Here is a 20,970-nt window from a genome sequence, read left to right on the forward strand (position 1 = left end):
ATTCAGAGCAGCAAAAATCAAACAAAAACCAGACATGAGCAAGAAAGATACTGCAGGTTTCGTTCTGGTGTATGTCCCAACACAGTCTTTGCTCAAAAGGCTTCCTAAGGTCATTTTTGGATATACGCTTCTATGACCACAAAGAGTGTCTTTGCCAAGTCTGGCTCGGTTTGGCCTTTTTCCACGTCCTGGATTCCACGCAGGATCTGAGAAGCCCTGAGAAATAAAAGATTAGGGGCGCCTGGGTGGCTCAGTTGGTTAAAGCCTCTGCCTTCGGCTCAGGTCATGGTCTCAGGGTACTGGGATCGAGCCCCGCATTGGGCTCTCTGCTAGGCAGGGAGCCTGCTTCCCCAACCCCCTCTCTGCCTGCCTCTCTGCCTACTTGTGATCTCTCTCTCTCTCTAATAAATAAATAAATCTTAAAAAAAAAAAAAAAAAGAAATAAAAGATTAACCAGCTCCAGTGGACCCTGTGGTTCCTCACCTCCAAGGTCCAGCCTCTCATGCCATCAACCCCAAACCGGTTCTCCGCTCTGCACCCAAATCACTGGCTCTGCCAGGACTGACGGATGAGAGCGCTCCAGAGACTGGTGGGTCTGCTCTTCAGTCCCTTCTGATTCTGTCCCTCCACTGGGTCAAGGGAGGGGACCTGGATTGGGGGAGGGTGGGGACGTCGGTGGGAGCAAGGGTGGGGCTCCTGTGCCGTGGTGGTTGGCAGGGGGGCTGTTGGGGGTAAAAGGAAGCAGGGGAGAGGGGCCAGGAGGGGCAGCCGCGGAGGTCCAAGGGGGAACGAGGCAGGGACCGGCATCACACCGGAGGCGGCAGCAAGAAAAAGGACGAGAGACCAGGACAGGGTTTCGGGTGAATCTGGAGGTCGCTGGGACTTCCCGGGGCAACTGCAAGGCGTAGGCCATGGTGACCTCGGACCACAGTTCCCTTCCGGTTTGCAGAGACGGGCCCCAGGCTCGGCCGACCAAGGAGTGTGTGGCTTTTCAGCCTCAAAGGATGGAGGAAGAACACCACCGGCCCTGTTGGATCTCGTTCCCCGGTGACGGTCTGAAGCGCCTCACACCCTGTAACCGCCCTCTGCGCCTGCGCAGGTGTCTAGGGCGCGCGCTCTGCCCAGAGGCACGCTTTGCGCGAGTCTTTCGCTCACTCAACTGCCCTCAACACCCACAGCGCTTGTGCATCGCATCCGCTTAAGGCCTCTGAGGTGGCAAGCGCGTCTACCACGCCCACTGCGCATGCGCTTCCCCAACGTTTCTGGGGTCCTGCAGCAAAGATCCCTCCCTCTGTTCCGCGCGCTTGAGCGTCGGGGCGCCCGGTTACGGCAGGGGCAGTTCTGAATGGCAGACTCGATGTTGTAGCGAATGCTAGAGAAGTGTGTACGTGCTCGATGCCGTCCTGCGATCGGGAAAGTTCTGAATTCCGAAACACGCCCGGCCCCGGTGTTTGGGAGGGATAGCAGACCGGCGTTAATGCACCGGCGCAGCCCCTCTAGAAGGCTTAGCGGAGGAGTCCGTGTATAAAAGTAGTTGGTGCTTGCTTGTCCAGTGGAGTTAGGTGCTGGGCTCCGAGGAGCATAAGCTGGAGGTCGCGTGCAGGAATGGCCAGGGGGCCAGTGCAGCGGTGCATGGGGTCACCTGTCTGCAGAACTGTGGCTGGGCAGCATCCCACGCGAGCAGCCCTCGTGCTTCCCACGTTGTTCTGGAGTCCTCTGGTGGGTCGGACATGCCCGCAGAGACAGCAGCCCTTGGGCACTGCAGTCCTGGTCGCCTCACCCCCTCCCGCGACTGTTTCCCACCCTCGCCACATCCCCAACCTTCATTTCCTCCTCCACGCTCCCTCTGAGCCCTGTCCTGATGTTCTGCTTCACAGAGAAGTGGGGGCAGCCAGAAGAGAACATCCACGCCACCCACCACCCATCTTTGGGTTCCCCTATCCTCTTCCCCAGAGCTCCAGTCCTCCCACTCCTCTGCCAGCCTGCACTAATTTCCTTCAGATACCTGCATGGCACATTCCCCCGTGTCCTTCAAGTCCTTGTGCAGATGTCACCTTCACAGGGCCTATTCTCAGACCACACGCTCCAAACACTCCCTCACACCCTTCCCTGCTTTATCTCTGCTTTACACCAGCTGACATACTTTGTGTTTTCCTTGTTCATTATGTCATTGCTGGTCTTCCTCCGATGGAAGGAAGGCTCTGTGAGGTCACGGATTCTGTTGCCAGTTCCATGGTTATATCAGTAGCACCTGGAACAGCTGGCTTATTTTCCACACTAGGGAGGCAAGAAATATCTGTTCACTGAATTGTTAATCACTGGTATAGCTAATGTTGTCATGCTTTTCATGATCAGGCACAGGACTAGGCAATCTCCATGCATGATCTCGGTGAATCAATTTCCTACCTCAAAAAATTGAGCATCCCTAAAAAATATACTGACCTAAGGGGACAGGACCTTAGCATTGAGCTCTCATGGCTGGGTGCTCTGGAGAGTTCTCTCTCCATCTTCAAGGGTGTTGCACGGTGCAGTTAAGCTTCTGACTCTTGGTTTCTGCTCAGGTTCTGATCTCAGGGTCCTGAGATCGAGCCCTGCATGGGGCTTATGTGCAGCATGGAATCTGCTTGAGATTCTCTCTCCCTCTGTCCCTCTGGTTCATTCTCTCATTCTCTCTTAAATCAATAAATCTTTAAAAAAGATTAACTGCTATCTTGGAGACCTGCCAACATTTTCTGCCCCATGGGCTTTGTGTATGTGTGTATGTGTCTCTCTCTCTTTTGGGGGGAGGGGGTTATTATTATTATTATTTTTTACTAATGTCTGCACTCAACATGGGACTCAAACCCTGACCCTGAAATCAAGAGTCACATCTTATTCCAACTGAGCCAGCCACCTCTTGCTGCTTCCTTTTTTTTTTTTTTTAAGATTTTATTTATTTACTTGACAGAGGGAGAGAGAGCACGAGCAGGAGGAGCAGCAGGCAGAGGGAGAGGGAAAGGGAGAAGCAGGCTCCTTGCTGAGCAGGGGCTTGATCCCAGGACCCTCGGATCATGACCTGAGCTGAACCGATGGAGCCACCCAGGCACCCCCCTCTTGCTGCTCCCTGCAGATCTTCTAAGTGGACCATTCGCCTCCATGCAGCCCACATGGAGCGTCAATGTGACTCCAGTGAGATGGAGTCCTGGGCCCTCACCTGGCTCCCTCTTCCGGCTTCCAAAAGGAAGTTATTTAGGCCTTAGGGAACTGTGGGCAGGTCCTCCAATGGACCTCCGATGGACCTGTGCCACAGGTCTCTAGACCTGTGGCAAGATCTTTGACAAGATCCTGCGCTCCAGAGCCCCTTCCTCAGCCTCCCCGTTGCCAGCACAATAGCTCACCAAATGGAGAAAGCACATCAGTTTTTACCCAGCTGGGTCAGCTCCCTAGCACCGTTCCTAGCTGGGACAGGCACTGGGTGTTTGATAAAACGAATAAATAGTCGTCAGGTTCTGGAAGTTCTTTGGAAAATCTTCAGCCAAACATCCTTCCGCCATGAAACCGGTATGAAAGTACTTAAAAAATCATACATTTGTCTTGTAGGATTTCAGATTTGTAGGGTGATCTGCTAGAACAAGACAGGCAGTATGATTTACTAGGAAAAGATCAATGATTTGATTTTTGTGTAGTCAACTACTTTGTGCATGCCTAGGAAAGTATCTGAGAGGAGCAGTTCAATGCTGTGCCTTTGGGTCAGTGGAGAACTTTCAGCATATACTAAATTTTCGAGCATTTTAATAAGCATGTTGTTTTGTCATTAAAAACTAGAAGAGGGGGACGTCTGGGTGGCTCAGTTGGTTGAGCCGCTGCCTTCGGCTCAGGTCATGATCCCAGAGTCCTGGGATTGAGTCCCCAGTTGGGGGGGGGGGGGTCCTTGCTCAGCAGGGAGCCTGCTTCTCCCTCTGACTGCTGCTCCCCCTGCTTGTGCTCTCTCATACATACACAAAAATAAATAAAGTCTTTTAAAAAAAAATTGAGCATCCCTAAAAAATATACTGACCTAAGGGGACAGGACCTTAGCATTGAGCTCTCATGGCTGGGTGCTCTGGAGAGTTCTCTCTCCATCTTCAAGGGTGTTGCATGGGGATGAAAACTGTCCTCTGTTGTACCAAGTGTGTGTGGCACATGTGTACATTGGCTGCCTATCCCCCACCCTGGAGGTAGGCATGATCATCTCCAGGTCCAGTAAAGAAGTGACCCAGAGAGGACAAGGGAGGAGGGGCAGAGTTGGCAGCAGGACCCAAGCAGGGCCACCAGTTGTGGCTACTCTCTGCTACTTCATATGCCCCACAAGTCCCCACACATACAGATCCATGCGGCCCTTCTGTTAGCCTTACTATGAAACAGGCTGGCAAGTGAGAGAAGGAGGTGCAGCCTCTCTGTTGGAGAATGTTTTGCTAGGGTCAGCCACTGGGGCTGGGGAGCTCTAGTCCTGCTAGGGGCAGAGCCTCACTCTCCTGGGGCCCCAGCTCAGAGCATTGTGCCCCAGAACAACAGCAGGCAGGCCTTCCCAGGGACAGCCTGGCACAGAGGGCCACAGACCTGTTGTCTATTTTGGGAAGATGCTGATGGGGGAGAGGGTGGAGGATGAGGGGGCAGTGAGGCCTGGAACTCGAGAGCAGATACTGGGGTTCCTCAACCTGCCAACCACGTGACCTAAGTAACCCCTCCTCTCTTTGCCTCAGTTGGCTTATCTGCAAAGTGGAAACATCACTGCATAGTTGAACTAGATTGCAGTGCCGTGATTGGCAGGTTGCAGCCCTGGGAGGGAGGTGGAGGCTATTAAAAGTCACTCTGTATCCTTCCCTCTCTCCTCAGATTCAGGGCAGGGTCCTGCTCCTGACCACCTGTGCGGCTGGCATTGGTGGGACTTTTCAATTTGGCTACAATCTCTCCATCATCAATGCCCCAACTTTGGTATGTATTTTCTGTGCCCGCCATTCCTATCCCAGTAGGTGCGGGGGAAGGCTAACAGTTGCCTGCTGTGGGGTTCAGGCCAGCATCCACTTTGTGGAGCTTTCCCCCCACGCATCTACCTTCACTGAGATGGCCCACAGGTCCTACAGATGCAGGTTCAAACCCAGCTCTACATCCTCCCTTGAACCTGTATGTCCTCCTGGGTCTCGGATGTCAGTGGATATCTCTACTGTCTGCCTAGTGGGGGACCAGCCTTGACTCTGCCCCTTGCCCCCAAATACCGAGCCCTTCCTAACTACCTCTTGCTAGCCATTTCTCCCTGTGTCTCTGCCATGACTCCAGTTCAGACCCTGTCTCTCCTTCCTGGACCCCTGGCTTTGCCTCCTCACTGGCCTCGAAAGTTTGACCAAGCCACTCCCCTGCCCAGAAACATTCTGTGGCTCTCCAATGCCTATAGGAATAAGAACAGACTCATCCACCTGAAATTCAAAGCCTCCTTAGATCAGAACCTGTCTACCCGTCCCCTGCCTTCATTCCCTGAACCCCACTAGCAAAGCAATTTAAATGCGGGTCCCCAAATGCACACAGCCCTCTAAGCCTCTTTTGCTTGCTGCAGAAGCCCCTCAAGGACCACCCAAACACCATCACCATCCTGAAACCTTCCTTCAACAGCACCCCCCAACCCCAGGTGGAAGTTGCCCCTCCCTCCCCAGCCCTTAGAGCAGGCTGTCCCCACTCAGGTTGTGTGCCGGTCGTGTGGGGCCCATCTCATCCTCCCGCTGGTTTGCTCTCAGTGTCTGAGTCGTCCTTGTGCCCCCAGCGCATGGTATCGACCTGGCCCAAGGGACTTTCTTGGCCTCAGAGACTCCTAATCCACCAAATGGATTTCCAGCCAAGGGCAGGAGAGGCTGGGCTTGGTTCCTAGCTCTCCTAGACGGTCCTTCCCCCAGAGGGACCTGACAGGCACCAGGCTGACACCCATTACCCTGAGCTAGCCTGAGCCGAGGGGAGCTGGTCCAACCCCTCCATCCGCTGCCCTCCCCACGTCCTCCCTCACATCCTGCTGGGAGGCCTGAGACCAGTCAGACCCTTAAATGTGTTTGAGACTTGCCCAAGTGCAGTCATTCCTCATCCTGTGGCCTCTGTTCACTTAGCTAGAACTGCAGCTCTGGGGGTGAGGGACTGGGGTGTCCTGACCACCCTCTACAGCTCTGACCTGTGGCTAAAGCCATGAGCAAGTCCTTTCACCTCCCTGGGCCTAATTTAGAGTGTAAACAGCAAACAGAGTGACGTGTATCTAACAGAATACCTCTAAGGGCCATCAAAGTTGGGGTCCCCAGGAAGCAGGTGGCACAGTCCAGATAAGTCAGGTAGGTTTAGATGCCACAAGGGACGATTTACAGATTGAGTGTGGCAGAGAGCACGCAAGACTAAGGAGAGCTCAGTGACACCAGAGTCATTACCACGCCTGCCCGCAAACGGACACGTGGAAGGAGCAGTAACCGAAACTGGAAGGAAAGAGACGTGTGGCATAGGACCTCTTGAGAGGAGTGGTGACGTTTGATTGAGTGTCACAGCTGGCCTGAAGGGACCCCCCCAGCCTGAGGTGACCTGGACACAGGCACCCCCCACCTCTCTCTCATGTCCTACTGGTGCTCACCATTGGCCAAGTCCCACAGAAAGCCAGTCAGCTAGGGGCCCACTGATGCGAGCCCTGAGGTTGGGTTCTTGGGCTGAAAGCCAGGGCCCCAGGGGGGTGATCGCGGACTCCGTGGGGCAGACGGAGACCGGCTAGCACTAGGCTCCCAGAGACATATGTGAAGGAGACCTGCCGGGCGCACTCACAGACTAGGAGCTCCGGAGACTCCGTCCCTGCCCCCATAGCCAGGGAGCAATATGGCTGGAGGAAGCCTGGGTGCCTGCTCGGGAGAGGCAGAGCCCTGTCTGGGAGAAGGGCTAGCCTGTCGGGCCTGTTCCTGGAGGCGGACTGGCATCTCTGTCCACAGCCCATTCAGGAATCCATCAACGAGACATGGTGGCTGCGGACCGGCCGGCCACTGTCCGACCACCTGGTTCTGTTTGTGTGGTCCCTCATTGTGTCTCTGTACCCCCTGGGGGGCCTCTTTGGAGCCTTGCTTGCCGGGCCCCTGGCTGTCCTGCTGGAAGGTAAGTGCTTTCTGTGTGTACCCTTGATAAGGGGATTCCCCAGTCTGTAGGCTGAGGAATGTGGGAAAAGGAAGAGCCCCTAGGGGCCCAGGCCCAGGCCTGCTCAACCGCCCCAGCCTCCTACCCTGACAGAAGTTTCATCACAGAGTCACATTTCCAAGCCGATTTGGTAGAAGGAGGAGCCTTGTGCTCTGAGGGAGGGAGGATTCCTGGCGTCTTGTTCCATGTCTGCTGGTAAATTTAGGCTCTTTCTGCAAAAGAGAAGGAATTAGCTCTGACCCCTGGGGTGACTTGGGAGAAGGTCGGCAGAATGGTCAAGTAGGCAGAGTGGTCAAGTAGGCATGCCGACATGAGTAACTTGCTCATGTAAATCTTTGGGGCTCACATGGGGCATCACTGAAATAGTGACTAAGTGCTACTAGGCACACCCTACCTTAGCGAAGGATTGTCCTATGGGACACAATGTGTGATGGATACACGGCCACAAGGGGTCCCAGAGTCTGGTGTAGGCACTACTGACAAGTCCAAGGTTATGTCTAATTAAGAGGATGATAATTCACTGAAGGAGAGTGGCTTTGCTCCAAAACTCTAGGTCTTGCCCTGACTCTCCTTTTAGACACCCGCCGCAGTCACTTGGAGCACCGTAGGCTCTCCTAGGTCTAAAGGGGCGAGTGGCAGAGCGCTTTGCACTTCGCGTGGACCCACTAGAGAACACTGTCTGCGTACTGTCTGTGTTCGAGCTCCCCTCAAAGCCGCCAGGTTTTCAAATCACCTGGTTTGTGTGCGAGAGCATGACACCCAGGGTGGTCCGTGCTCTCTCTCCAAAATGGGAACGAGCTCTCTGAGAGTTGCTCATCCTTCTTAGAGGGAGGGCAGTGATTTCTCATGCCCTTTGGAGGAAATAGGCTGATGGGCGTTAGTCCAGCGAGCCTTGGGAACTTCCCTGATGCGGCAGCTTGAAACTTCTGGTCTTTGACATGCTTGTGCCTTAAAAGACAGTGGACTCTTCTGGTGCTCATTGTCCCCGTCCTTTCAGTGTAAAATCATCAGAGAAGTGGGCCAGCAAGATGCCCCATGGAAGGGACTGTGGCTGAGGTGGGGAGCTGCTCTATCCTCAGGCAGGTCAGTAAAGGTGTAATTCTGCCCCTGCTAGGGAAAGCCAGACGTTTTCCGTGTTGTCTGTGTATGGAAATGGAGCAAAATGCATTTACCAAATAAATACCCCACCCCCAAAGTACTTTATTAATTTACAGCACCAAGGAAACCGTATCTGGTTTTCAGCAGGAGTCACCCGCGGACCAACTTTGCTATAATCTGTGCCATTCTCTATTCTCTAGACCCAGGCAATCTAGATTAGTTCTTATTCCCTCGCCAATGTGCTGCTGGCTTTGAGCAGAACACTGGCCTCCTCTAGGATCCAGCTTCCCCGGCAGAAGCGGGCTCTCCCGAGTACTCTGCGTGACAGCACTTCCGCGCTCAGTATCAGGAATCCCAGAGTCGATGCTTTGGCACAGTTAAGCCGCTGACATTTCTAGTGGCCACTCCCCGGGCTGCAGACTGTCCCACTGAACTAGCCATGGGCCACCCTGCCATCCTGAAAGTTCTGAGAAGTGACTATAATACATGGGAGAAAATGTGAGAGGACAGTACTTGGCTTTCCAGGTGTCTCTTCCCTTACTCTGAAAGTCCCAGCTCTTCTTCTCTATGGTTTGATTGAGTCGGAGAAATCAGAGATCAGGCCCCTCATCTTACAGAAGAGTGGGAGGAAAGCGATGCTTCCTCTGAAAATACTGTCATTTCAAGCTGTGGTGTAGACAGAAAGGACAGTCACTTGGAGTATGTCGGGAGAGGGGTGTGGGAGTATGCCCTTCAAGGCACACCTCGTATGGTCCTAGGCACACTGGCTAGCGGGCATTTCCGTCTGTGTAGCTTAGACTCTTTTTTTTTTTTTTAAAGATTTTATTTATTTGACAGACACAGCAAGGGAGAGGGGGAAGCAGGCTTCCTGCTGAGCAGGGAGACTGATGTGGGGCTCGATCCCAGAACTCTGGGATCATGACCTGAGCCGAAGACAGAAGCTTAATGACTGAGCCACCCAGATGACCCTAGCTTAGACTTCTTGACGCAGGTCATACATGCGCACACACAGGTCTGATTGGGGCCAGCTGGAGCTGCAAAGAAGGGTCCCTGGGGAGAGCCCCCCTCCCCCAGACTGAACCTGAGCCTCTCTTGCCTGTGTTCCACTTCCCCTCAGGAAGAAGTCCCTCCTGGTGAATAATGTCTTTGTGGTGGCCGCAGCCACCTTGTTTGGCTTCAGCTGCCAAGCAGGCTCCTTTGAGATGATCATGCTGGGCAGGCTGCTCATGGGAGTCAGTGCAGGTATTGAGGGGGGCGGGCAGCCCATCCTGCCTCCCTATTCCTACTCAGTCATGTAGCCCATTTATTCGTTTGTGTTCTCTTGATTAATTTCATCCATTCATGCATTCTCTTTCTTCACACTTTTCCTTCACTCCCACCTCTCCTTTTGCAAAATGATTATTTTGCAAGATGGTTTATCTCAAAAGGCTCATATAACTGGACCCTTAAAGTGGACATTGAAAGCTGGAAAAGTTGTACAGGGCTGTGAATACGAACATCCCCAAGCCTGTGCTAACAGAGGTCCCATATTTGAGCCACACTATAATCCAGGAGCTTCCTGGCAAGCTAAGGTACAAAGATATCAGGATGAGTTCTCAGATCGTCCCTGTGGAGGCAGAGTAGCCTGTTAGGGGCTCCTCAGTTTCTCGGGCTTGTCATGTGTGGAAGCATATTTACCTGGGCTTTCCCCCCACCCCAAAGACTTTATTTATTTGACAGAGAGAGACATAGTGAGAGAGGGAACACAAGCAGTGGCAGTGGGAGAGGGGAAAGCAGGCTTCCCGATGAGCAGGGAGCCCAATGCCAAACTCAATCCCAGGACCCTGGGATCATGATCTGAGCCGAAGGCAGACACTTAACCCACTGAGCCACCCTGGCGCCCTACCTGGGTTTTTAGAGACAGCCATCAGCAAATCCCCTCTTGACTTACTACTGTTTACACAGCCAGGGGTCTCTGTCTGTGTTAGTTATCTATTCCTGGGAAAGAAAGTACTCTGAAACTCTGTGGTTATGCACACGTCTAGGCTTGAGCATGAATGTCCAGCCCATGTACCTGGGGGAAAGTGCTCCCAAGGAATTCCGAGGAGCCGTGGCCATGACCCCAGCCATCTTCGCCCTGGGGATCGTGATTGGTCAGGTGGTCGGACTCAGGTAAACACCCCGTCTCCCTGTGCCCTGAGTGGTTTGAGGGATGCCAGAAAAAGCCCTCGCCTAAATTTCTCTTCAATCCACTAAGTGTATTAAGGCATTGCTTCTTTGAATTAAGAAATCCTCTTTGTACTGAAATCCTGTCCACACCCATCTGGCCGATACACAAAACGGGTATTAGTCAAACCACCTGAAGTGTGGTTTGGAAAGACTGGGAAGAGGAGTCACTATGGATAAGGTGGGGCCGTGGCCCTGCCTTATTCTGGGATCCTACCTAGGATGGGAGGGATCTTGGTGTCCAGACCCAGAGCTGGTTAGAAAGAAGCAAAGAGCAATACAGGTCCTCTGCCCTTGAGAGGGCGGACAGGCAGGGGACTGGGGTGGGGGTGGGGGGTTACGGGGCAAGTGTGCAGGGCCCTGGCAAGGAAGCACCTGGTCCCTCCTCTCTTCTGCCTCCCCAGGGAGCTTCTGGGTGACCCAGGGGCCTGGCCCCTGCTGCTGGCCAGCTGCCTGGTGCCTGGGCTGCTCCAGCTTGCCTCCCTCCCTCTGCTCCCTGAGAGCTCACGCTACCTACTCATTGACCGTGGAGACACTGAGGCCTGCCTGGCAGGTGAGTCCCTGACCTCAGGTCCCCAGACCACCCATTACACAGGGACACATCTGTCCAGAGCATGTGAATCCCCATTTCTTGGGTTTCCCTTATCAGGAAAAAGCTGTCCTTCACTTTTGTGCCATCCACCCATCTCTTCAAAAGTCTTTTTTTTTTTTTAAGATATTATTTATTTATTTGAGACAAAGAGAAATAGGGCACAAGTGGGGAGGAGGGGCAGAGGGAGAGGGAGAAGCAGGCTCCCCTGTGAGCAGCTAGTCCCATGTGGGCTTGATCCAAGAACCCTGAGATCATGACCCGAGCTGAAGGCAGACGCTTAACTGACTGAGCCCCCCAGATGCCCATCTTCAAATCTCTTTATCAGGGCACCTGGGTGGCTCAGTCAGTTAAGCATCTGCCTTCAGCTCAGGTCATGATCTCAGGGTCCTGGGATAGAGCCAGCCTCTGACTCTGCACTCAACGGGGAGTCTGCTTCTCCCTCTCCCTCTGCTCCTCCCCGCCATGCTCGCTCCCTCTCTCAAATAAATAAATAAAATCTCTTAAAAAACAAACAAACAAAAAAACTCTTTACCAAGGGGCTGTCCGAAGTGCCAAGGCTGCAGGACAGAGTAGACCCCACCCCTGACATCTAGGAACAGCGGGATGGTGCCAATGGAGAGCCCTTCCCTCTACCGCATTTGCAGGATGAAACACTGTGTCACCTGGGTGCTGATGGACTGATTCATTAGCTACAGCCATGATAATAATGCCCAAAAACAATACCAAAAGTCTCTGGCTTAACATAATCCATTAGGGCGTCTTCTACTCATTTACTTACTGGGCAGGCTGCATGACTGCTGATCTCAGCCTGCAGCTCTTACTGTCTGGGAATCGGCCGATGAGCCAGTCCAGGCTGGTCCAGGCCGGAGCCCGTTCAGTTCTGCCGCACACGCCTCTCTCCTCTCTCTTGGTACCAGTGGGCCTGCCTGGGAATGTTCTCTCTCTCATTCTCTCTTTTTTTTTTTTTTTAAGATTTATTTATTTAATTAATTGACAGAGAGAGACAGCTAGAGAGGTAACACAAGCAGGGGGAGTGGGAGAGGGAGAAGCAGGCCTCCTGCTGAGCAGGGAGCCCGATGCAGGCTCGATCCCAGGACCCCGGATCATGACTTGAGCCACCCAGGCGCCCCGGGAATGTTCTTATTACAGTGATGGCAGAGGACCAAGAAAGCAGATCTAGTTGCACGAGTATTTTGCACATCTGTGCTCCCCATGCCCGTGAACAGCCCATCAGCCATGTCATTGAATCCAAAGTCAAGGGATGCGGAGATCAATGGCCTATCCTCTCACATGGCAAAGGCCGTCCATTTAGAGAAAGCTGAGGACCAGGGCCCACTCATGCACCTTCTCAGCTCGCCATTGTGATCACAGCTATTACTGATATCCTTCCCCTAGGCGAAACATGCTCAGAGTCAGCCAGGACCCCTGGTCTCACCCAGTCATGGCACCCGTCTTGCAGTCCAGGATCTGAAGATCACATCAAGTCTCTGTGTGGCTTCTCTTGATCCAGAGACCTAGGAACTAAGAACACAAGTCTTCTGCCCCTCTGAACTCAACACACAATGGTGAAAGTAGGACAGTATAACCAGAACTAACCCTCATTTCCTTTTTTTTTTTTTTTAAAGATTTTACTTATTTATTTGATGGAGAAAGATCGCAAGTAGGCAGAGAGGCAGCCAGAGAGAGAGAGAAGCAGGCTCCACGCTGAGCAAAGAGCCCAATGCAGGGCTTGATCTCAGGACCCTGAGATCATGACCGGAGCCAAAGGTAGTGGCTTAACCCACCGAGCCACCCAGGCACCCCTAACCCTCATTTTAAAGAGGAGGAGTCAAGCAGTCACTGGTCCTTAACGCTAAGGTGCCCCTCGGAAAATGCTGCCAGATCTCCCTGCTTTGCAGGTAGGGAATGTTCCATGATCAAGTCCTGGCTCTGTCGCCTGGGAGGGGCTTTGAGGCCGTGGTGTCCCCTAGTTCTAGCTTCTGCCCTCTGAGATATCCATCCTTGACACCTTCTGAAGAGGGCATTGCAAATATACTCCTAGAAAGTTGAGGTACAGAAGTCTTTACATTTCCAATTGTCTCGTTCCCTTTTCATCCGGTGTAGTGGAGCTTTTGTCAATATCATTCTTTCAGAAACGATGTGATTTTTCTATGTATTTGATTGATGTGCCCAAAAGCCACACCCAAAAGTCTTTTTGGGACATGCTTCCCTCTTGAGACTGAATGACTGGAATTTGGGGCATGGTAGGCTGCTGGGGATCAACACCCTTAAGTCCCCCAAATGCCCCTTTTCCAGCCAGGAGTGTTTATGAGGCACTGGCATTAAACCACACCCTTAATTTGATCATTACCCTTTCATGGCTCACTGACAGGGCTCTGCATTTGATCTTTTTTTTTTTCTTTTTTAAATGATTTTATTTATTTATTTAACAGAGAGAAAGAAATCACAAGTAGGCAGAGAGGCAGGCAGAGAGGGGGGTGGAAGCAGGCTTCCTGCTGAACAGAGAGCCTGATGCGGGGCTCAATCCCAGGACCCTGAGACCATGACCTGAGCCAAAGGCAGAGGCTTAACCCACTGAGCCATGCAGGAGTCCCCCTTTTTTTTTTTTCCAAAGGTTTTATTTATTCATTTGACAGAGAGAGACACAGTGTGAGAGAGAACACAAGCAGGGGATGTGGGAGAGGGAGAAGCAGGCTTCCCACAGAGCAGGGAGCTTGATGTGGGGCTCAATCTGAGGACCCTAGGATCATGACCTGAGCGAAGGCAGACAATTAACAACTGAGCCACCCAGGCACCCCTGGATTTGATATTTGATATTTGCTTTCAGGCTGTAACTTCACATGGAAGTCTTTTTGCTAATTGGTGGGGCTGGAGATGAGAAGGTTTATTTTTTTGTTTTGTTTTGTTTTTAATTAAATCAACCTAGTGAGTTCCAGAATAAATTAAATTTAATTAAATCTTGTTCTCTCTGAAGGTCTTTTTGAGGTCATGTTTTTCTTTCTCTCTCTTTTTTTTTTTAAGGTTTTATTGATTTATTTGATAGACACAGAGAGCACCAGCAGGGGGTTTGGCAAGCAGAGAGAGAGAAGCTGGCTTCCTGATGAGCAAGAGAACCTGATGAGGGGCTCGATCCCAGGCTAGATCATGATCTGAGCCAAAGGCAGACACTTAACTGGCTGAGCCTCCCAGGTGTCCCTCATGTTTTTCTTACAATAAGCTTAGAATAATCAGTGAAAAGCAATCAGTTCATGCTTTCACCACATAAGGATCTCTTCCCTAGAGCCCAGGAGTTCATGAGATCTGTTTTCCTTTTTCTACAATACTGCCCTTCCTACCCACCCAGGTGTCCATTTTTCCAGCCTCCTCTCCATCTCTGCCTGGTATTGGAATTGTACCATAGATTACAGGTCCTAGTATGGTAGCACCTGCACCTGTTAATTAATTCATCAGTTTTCTGTTGCTGCCTATTAATCATACCTCAGTGGCAAGCCAAAGAAGCAATCCCTTAGTTGAAGCTTCTGAGTTCCCTGGGGTTGGCTGATGTCTGCACCTGGCTGGTGGCTCTGCGGGTCTTGGTCGCTCACACAGTCTGCTGGGCATTGGCTAATTTAGGAGGGTCCCAGCTGGGCCATCTCTGCTCTTCCTGGGACCAGTGGGCTAGCCCCGCCACACCTTCTTATGATGGTGGTAGAAGAGCAGGAGAAATGAGCAAGGTCTCTTAAGGCTTGGGCTGGAATTTGCATACCCTCCCTACAACCTCATTCTATTGGCCAGAGCAAGTCATATGACACAGCTCAGTGTCAAGGGGCGGAATAAGTACTTGCCCTTTTGGCTGGGGCCGCTGCAGAGGGCCTGGATGCAGGGAAGGATGGAGAACTGGGGACATTGGGTAATGGCAATCTGCTGCAGTTGTGTCCAGTCTGATGTCTCTGCAGAACCCCGAGCTCCTAAAGCCTATTTTGGTCCGTGATGCCCTGAAATGACAGGGAAAGGGGAAGATCATCGCCATATGATCAGAGGGCCGGGGGAGAGGATGAACGGAGTTGGGGGTGGAAGCTCACCGTGGGGGACCAAAGAGGGACTGGTGGGGCTCAGCGCCCTCTACCCTTGCCCCAGCCCTGCAGCGGCTGCGGGGCACTGCAGACGTGGCCGGGGAGCTGGCGGAGCTGGAGGAGGAGCGGGTCGCCTGCCAGGGCCAGCGCGCCCGGCGCCCATGGGAGCTGTTCCAGGATCGCGGCCTGCGGAGGCAGGTGACGAGCCTCGTGGTGCTGGGCAGTGCCGTGGAGCTCTGCGGGAACGACTCGGTGAGGACCGTGCCTCATTCCCCCCACCCCCCACTGCAGGCTGCTGGCAGCCTGGCCCTCTGCTCTCTGTCTCCAGGTGTACGCATACGCCTCCTCAGTGTTCAGGGCGGCGGGGATCCCTGAGGGGAAGGTCCAGTTTGCAGTCTTGGGGACTGGGAGCTGCGAGCTGCTTGCGGCCTGCCTCAGTGTGAGTTTGTCATGGGCTTGGGCTGGGCTGACCCTCTACCAGCCTTTAGGGGTCGGGGCGGGAGGGAGTGACTGAAGTTCTCTACCTTGAGCTCTTTTCCACTCCAGGTTACTATGTTCAAATGGGGCGACTTAGCTAGCATTTATTGAACACCAACTGTTGACCGTGCACTTAACACACCATTTTGAGATGAGGAAACTGAATGCAGGGGAGGGGCCAAATTAATAATTAAAAAATCAATAGCGGGGGGGGGGGGGGGCCGGGGGGGGCCATGGGGTAAAAGCCCCTGCCTTCGGCTCAGGTCATGATCTCAGGGTCCTGGGATCAAGCCCCCCATCGGGCTTCTGCTTAACCGCGAGCCCTCTTTTCCCCTTTCCCCTTGCCTGCCCTCTGCCCACTTTGGGATCTCTCTCTCTCTGAAAAAAAAAAAAAAAAAAATCAATAGGGGCACCTGGATGCCTCAGCCACTTGAGCTTCTGTCTTCCAATCTGATGGTAATTTCAGGGTCCTGGGGTTGAGCCCTGTATTGGGCTTCCTGCTCAGCAGGAAACCTGCTTCTCCCTCTCCCTCTGCCCCTCCCCACTGCTCATGCTCTCTCGCTTGCTCACTCACACTCTCTCAAAAATCTTAAAAAATTAATGTCTTAATCTCCTGAAGCAATCAACAGCTCCTAACAGTCCCCCCTTCCCACCAGCTTCCCACTGCCCTCCCTTAAACCAAGGGAAGTATGCTTCCAGTGCAGGGGTCAGTGACCAGGGCTCCCTTCCTTTGCAGTGTGTGCTGATCGAGAGGTCAGGCCGCCGTGTGCTGCTGATAGGAGGGTACTGCCTGATGACCTGCTGGGGAAGTATTTTCACTGTGGCCCTATGCCTGCAGGTAGCTGGTGTGGGGTGGGGATGGAGAGGGCATGAGTGTTGCAACTTGGGACAGCCTGATCTCCACCTCACTGCACCCCCTCTGCCCCTTTACTACAGAGCTCCTTCTCCTGGATGCCCTACCTGGCCATGTCCTGCATTTTTGCCTTCGTCCTCAGCTTTGGCATTGGCCCCGGTGAGTGAGCCCAAGGAACACCAGGCTTTGGCATTGCAGAAGGAACTCAATTGTCTGTGTTCGTGACAGGTGGTTGTGAATGCTGTGTGTCACCTGCATGCCCCTCCCCCCAGCCTACCTGCGCTGAGGCTTCTGGGAGGGAATGGCCAGAGAAGAGGACGAGGGGTCCCCACTCCCATGTCAGGGACAAGGTTGGGGGAAGGCTGGGCTGGAAGCTCTGGCTGGCAGCCCCCTGTCCCTGCTCCTCCTTCTAGCCGGAGTGACAGTGATCCTGGCCACAGAGCTGTTTGACCAGAAGGCCAGGCCTGCTGCCTATATGGTTGGTGGCGCGCTCGTGTGGACCTTGCTCTTCCTGGTCGGGCTGGGGTTTCCCTTCATCAAGGTAGGCCTCCCCTGTCTCCCCCAAACACTGGGACCCTGTTTTAGGTTTTACCTCTGTCAGCAGCAGAGCCCCTGCTGGAGGTCTCCATCCTCCACCAGGAGGCTGGTGGGGTTGGGACTCATCTGAACCAAGAGGGACGGATCTCTCAACACCACCTGTCATGAGGCCTTCTGTCTGGCGGCTGAACTGGGCCACAGCAGGTCTCTGGGTCTCTCCACACCTGCAGGAGGGCTTGTCCCACTTTCTCTATATGCCTTTCCTCGCCTTCTGTGTCTGTGGGGCCATCTATACTGGCTTCTTTCTCCCTGAGACCAAAGGCAAGACCTTCCTGGAGATCTCCGAGGAACTGCACAGACTCAACTTCCCCTGGCACAGCCAGGGCCCCAAGTGGACGGGCCCAGAAGTCATCTTGTCCACAGAGCTGTAGCACTGTTAGGTATGGTGGGGGCCCAGATTCAGCTGTTGCTGTCTCCTTTGCTTCCTGCCAAGGGTCCTGGCCCCCTGCATTCCCTAGTTCCTGTGTTCATTTGTCTAATGAGTGCTTTTTTTAAATTTTTTATTTTTAAAAGATTATTTATTTATTTATTTGACAGAGAGAGAGAGAAATCACAAGTAGGCAGAGAGGCAGGCAGAGAGAGAGGGGGAAGCAGACTCCTTGCTGAGCAGAGATCCTGATGCAGGGCTCAATCCCAGGACCCTGGAATCATGACATGAGTGGAAGGTAGAGGCTTAACCCACTGAGCCAAGAAGGAATAAGCACCCATAACATGAGTGCTTATTAAACACCTACTGCTTACAGCCATGGTGCTGAGGGCTTAGCAATCCATGGTGAGCCAAGAGAGGTGGCATCAGGACCTGCTGGTAAGCTTCCTGTCTAGAGGAAACCAACAAAAAGGATCACAAACTCCGGGAAATGCAGTGACAGAAAATGCAGATTATAAAGTGTGTACAGGGGCACCTGGGTGGCTCAGTGGGTTAAAGCCTCTGCCTTCGGCTCAGGTCATGATCTCAGGGTCCTGGGATCAAGCCCCACGTCGGGCTCTCTTGCTCAATGGGGAACCTGCTTCCCTTCCTCTCTCTCTGCCTGCCTCTCTGCCTGCCTCTGATCTCTGTCTGTCAAATAAATAAATAAATTCTTTAAAAATAAATAAATAAAGTGTGTACAGACTAGGGAGCTTGACCTAGTTTGAGGAGGGCTGTCAGAAAAAAATTTTCTGGGGGTGCCTGGCTGTCTCCGTTGGTAGAACACGTGACTCTTGATCTCAGGGTTAAGTTTAAGACCCGTGTTGGGTGTAGAGATTACTTAAAAATAAAATCTTGGGGCACCTGTGTGGTTCAGCTAGGTAAGCATCCAACTCTTGATTTCAGCTCAGGTCACAATCTCAGGTTTGTGAGATCGAGCCCCATGTCAGACTCCACACTGGGCTTGGAGCCTGCTTGGGATTCTCTCTGCCTCCACCCCTCCCCAACCTCCACCTCTTAAAAAAAAAAAGGGGGGGGGCATACATTATAAAACCACCACTACAATCAAAGTGGGACATTCACATCACCCCAAAATCTTCCCCTTTGTCATCCGTACGCCCCCCCACATGCAGACCCAGGCAACCAGTGACATGCCATCTGCCATGATAGGTCACATTTAATTTTTTTTTTTAGAGTTTGATGTCATTCCATACTATATGTATGCATTTGTGTCTGGCTTTGCTCCCAATAGTTTCTGAGCTTCATGCAAGTTGTCACATGTATTATATTATTCTTTTGTGTTGCTGAGCAGTATTTCACTGTATGATAACTTGTTTACCATTTCCCTGTTGATGGACATTTTGGGCTGCTTCTGAATCTCGGCCATCACAAATAAAACTGCTATAAACATTCCTGTATAAGTTGTTGTATAGACAAATGTTTTCATTTCTTTCGGGTGAATAAATTTCTGAGTTTAATAGCAAATATATGTTTAGGGGAACCTGGCTGGCTCAGGTGGTAGAGTGTGACTCTTGATCTCTGGGTCATGAGTTCAACCCCACATTGGGAGTAGAGATTACTTGAAAAATAAAAGCTTTGGAATGCCCACAATAGCCAAACTATGGAAAGAACCTAGATGTCCATCAATAGATGAATGGATAAAGAAGATGTGGTATATATATATAATGGAATACTATGCAGCCGTCAAAAGAAATGAAATCTTGCCATTTGTAATAATGTGGATGGAACTAGAGGGTATTATGCTGAGCGAAATAAGTCATTCAGAGAAAGACAATTTTCATATGATCTCCCTGATATGAGGAATTTAAGAGGCAGGGTGGAGGGTTGTGGGTAGGGAGGGAAAAAATAAAACAAGATGGGATTGGGAGGGAGACAAACCATAAGAGACACTTATCTTACAAAACAGAGGGTTGCGGGGGGATGGGGGTAGGAATAGGGTGGCTGGGTTATGGACATTGGGGAGGGTATGTGCTATGGTGAGTGCTGTGAAGTGTGTAAGCCTGATGATTCACAGAGCTGTACCCCTGGGGCAAATAATACATTATATGTTAATAATAAATTAAAAATATGTATATTAGGGGCGCCTGGGTGGCTCAGTGGGTTAAAGCCTCTGCCTTCGGCTCAGGTCATGACCTCAGGGTCCTGGGCTCGAGCCCCATATCGGGCTCTCTGCTTAGCAGGGAGCCTGCTTCTCCCTCTCTCTCTCTGCCTGCCTCTCTGCCTACTGTGATCTCTGTCTGTCAAATAAATAAAAAAAATCTTTTAAAAAATATATATTAAATAAATAAAAAAATAAAAGCTTTGGGGTGTCTGGGTGACTCAGTTAAGCATCTGCCTTCAGCTCAGGTCATGATCCCAGGGTCCTGGGATTGAGCCCCATGTTGGGCTCCCTGCTTAGTGGGGAGCTTGCTTCTCCCTTTCCCTCCTATTCTGCCTGCTTGTGCGCTCACTGTTTCTCTCTGCCAAATAAGTAAAATCTTTAAAATAAAATAAAATAAAAGCTTTAAGGGCATCCCTCTCTGGTCCCCTCCCTCTTTGGGAGCTTTGTACTCTATTGGTTAATAAGCTTTACTATCACTCAATAAACCTTGCTTTGCTACCCACCAAAAAAATGAATAAATGAATGGATGGATGGATGGATGAATGAATGAAAGAATAAACAAAATAAAAGCTTTTAAAATAGTGAATGTATGTTTAGCTATAGAAGAAAAAATATATATAAAACATATATATAAAAAACTTGTCCCAAATGATTATACTGTTTCATTTTTTATAAGATTTTATTTATTTGAGAGAGAGAGAGAGGGAGCGTCACAGGGAGAAGCAGAATTCCCACTGAGCAGGGAGCCTGACTCGGGACTCTGGGACCATGACCTGAGCCATAGGGAAATGCTCAACCAACTGAGCCATGCAGGCGCCCATGACTGCACTGTTTTAAAAGCCCACTCGCAATGCACAAGAATTGTGGATGCCGTAGCTCTTCATCAGCACCTCGTATTGTCCATCTTTGCAATTTAGCTATGCTGCAGGCTATATGATGGTGTCTCATGGTGGTTTAATGCAGACATTTCCCTGACAACGAATCATCAAAATGCTCACCATGAGTATCTTCTCATGTGTGGAACATGGCGATTCATGTGTCTTTTGTGAAGAATCTGTTCAAATATTTCGTCCACTATTTTTTTAAAATATTTTATTTATTTGACAGACAGAGATCACAAGTAGGCAGAGAGGCAGGTGGGGGGTGGGGTGGGATGGGGAGCAGGGTCCCTGCTGAGCAGAGAGCCCGATATGGGGCTGGATCCCAGGACCCTGGGATCATGACCTGAGCCGAAGGCAGCGGCTTTAACCCACTGAGCCACCCAGGTGCCTCCCGTCCACTACTTTTTTAAAAAAGAAGTTAAGGGGCGCCTGGGTAGCTCAGTGGGTTAAAGCCTCTGCCTTCGGCTCAGGTCATGATCCCAGGGTCCTGGGATCGAGCCCCGCATCGGGCTCTCTGCTCAGCAGGGAG

The 20,970-nt window shown here is 51.7% G+C and overlaps 1 protein-coding gene across 3 annotated transcripts; it reads left to right on the forward strand.

The window, feature by feature from the left end:
• Positions 1-478: 478 nt before the first annotated feature.
• On the forward strand, positions 479-17,517 carry SLC2A11 (solute carrier family 2 member 11). Of its 3 annotated transcripts, XM_032876013.1 has the most exons (12): positions 479-589; positions 4,855-4,953; positions 6,960-7,123; positions 9,374-9,498; positions 10,281-10,407; positions 10,866-11,014; positions 15,170-15,357; positions 15,434-15,544; positions 16,319-16,420; positions 16,519-16,594; positions 16,849-16,976; positions 17,203-17,517. In XM_032876013.1, exons 1-12 carry the CDS (start codon positions 569-571, stop codon positions 17,401-17,403), a joined length of 1,491 nt encoding a protein of 496 aa, XP_032731904.1. In that variant the 5' UTR covers positions 479-568; the 3' UTR covers positions 17,404-17,517. The 3 variants fall into 3 exon arrangements, with proteins under 3 accessions (XP_032731904.1, XP_032731902.1, XP_032731903.1); XM_032876011.1 differs by lacking the exon at positions 9,374-9,498 and having other exon boundaries at positions 6,960-7,119; XM_032876012.1 differs by lacking the exon at positions 9,374-9,498 and having other exon boundaries at positions 6,960-7,119; positions 17,287-17,517.
• The last annotated feature ends 3,453 nt before the right edge of the window (positions 17,518-20,970 follow it).

The sequence above is a fragment of the Lontra canadensis genome, unplaced genomic scaffold (assembly GCF_010015895.1).
Source record: "Lontra canadensis isolate GAN:19392208 unplaced genomic scaffold, GSC_riverotter_1.0 scaffold57, whole genome shotgun sequence".
In the NCBI taxonomy this organism is placed as follows: Eukaryota; Metazoa; Chordata; class Mammalia; order Carnivora; family Mustelidae; genus Lontra; species Lontra canadensis.

What these genes read in the sequence shown, in the direction of transcription:
- SLC2A11 (XM_032876013.1), top strand. Translation starts at nt 569, where the DNA reads ATGAGAGCGCTCCAGAGACTG. An exon ending in CACTGAGGCCTGCCTGGCAG is followed by an intron (nt 11,015 to 15,169) that starts GTGAGTCCCTGA and finishes CCCTTGCCCCAG; the next exon opens with CCCTGCAGCGGCTGCGGGGC. An exon ending in AGCTCTGCGGGAACGACTCG is followed by an intron (nt 15,358 to 15,433) that starts GTGAGGACCGTG and finishes CTCTGTCTCCAG; the next exon opens with GTGTACGCATACGCCTCCTC.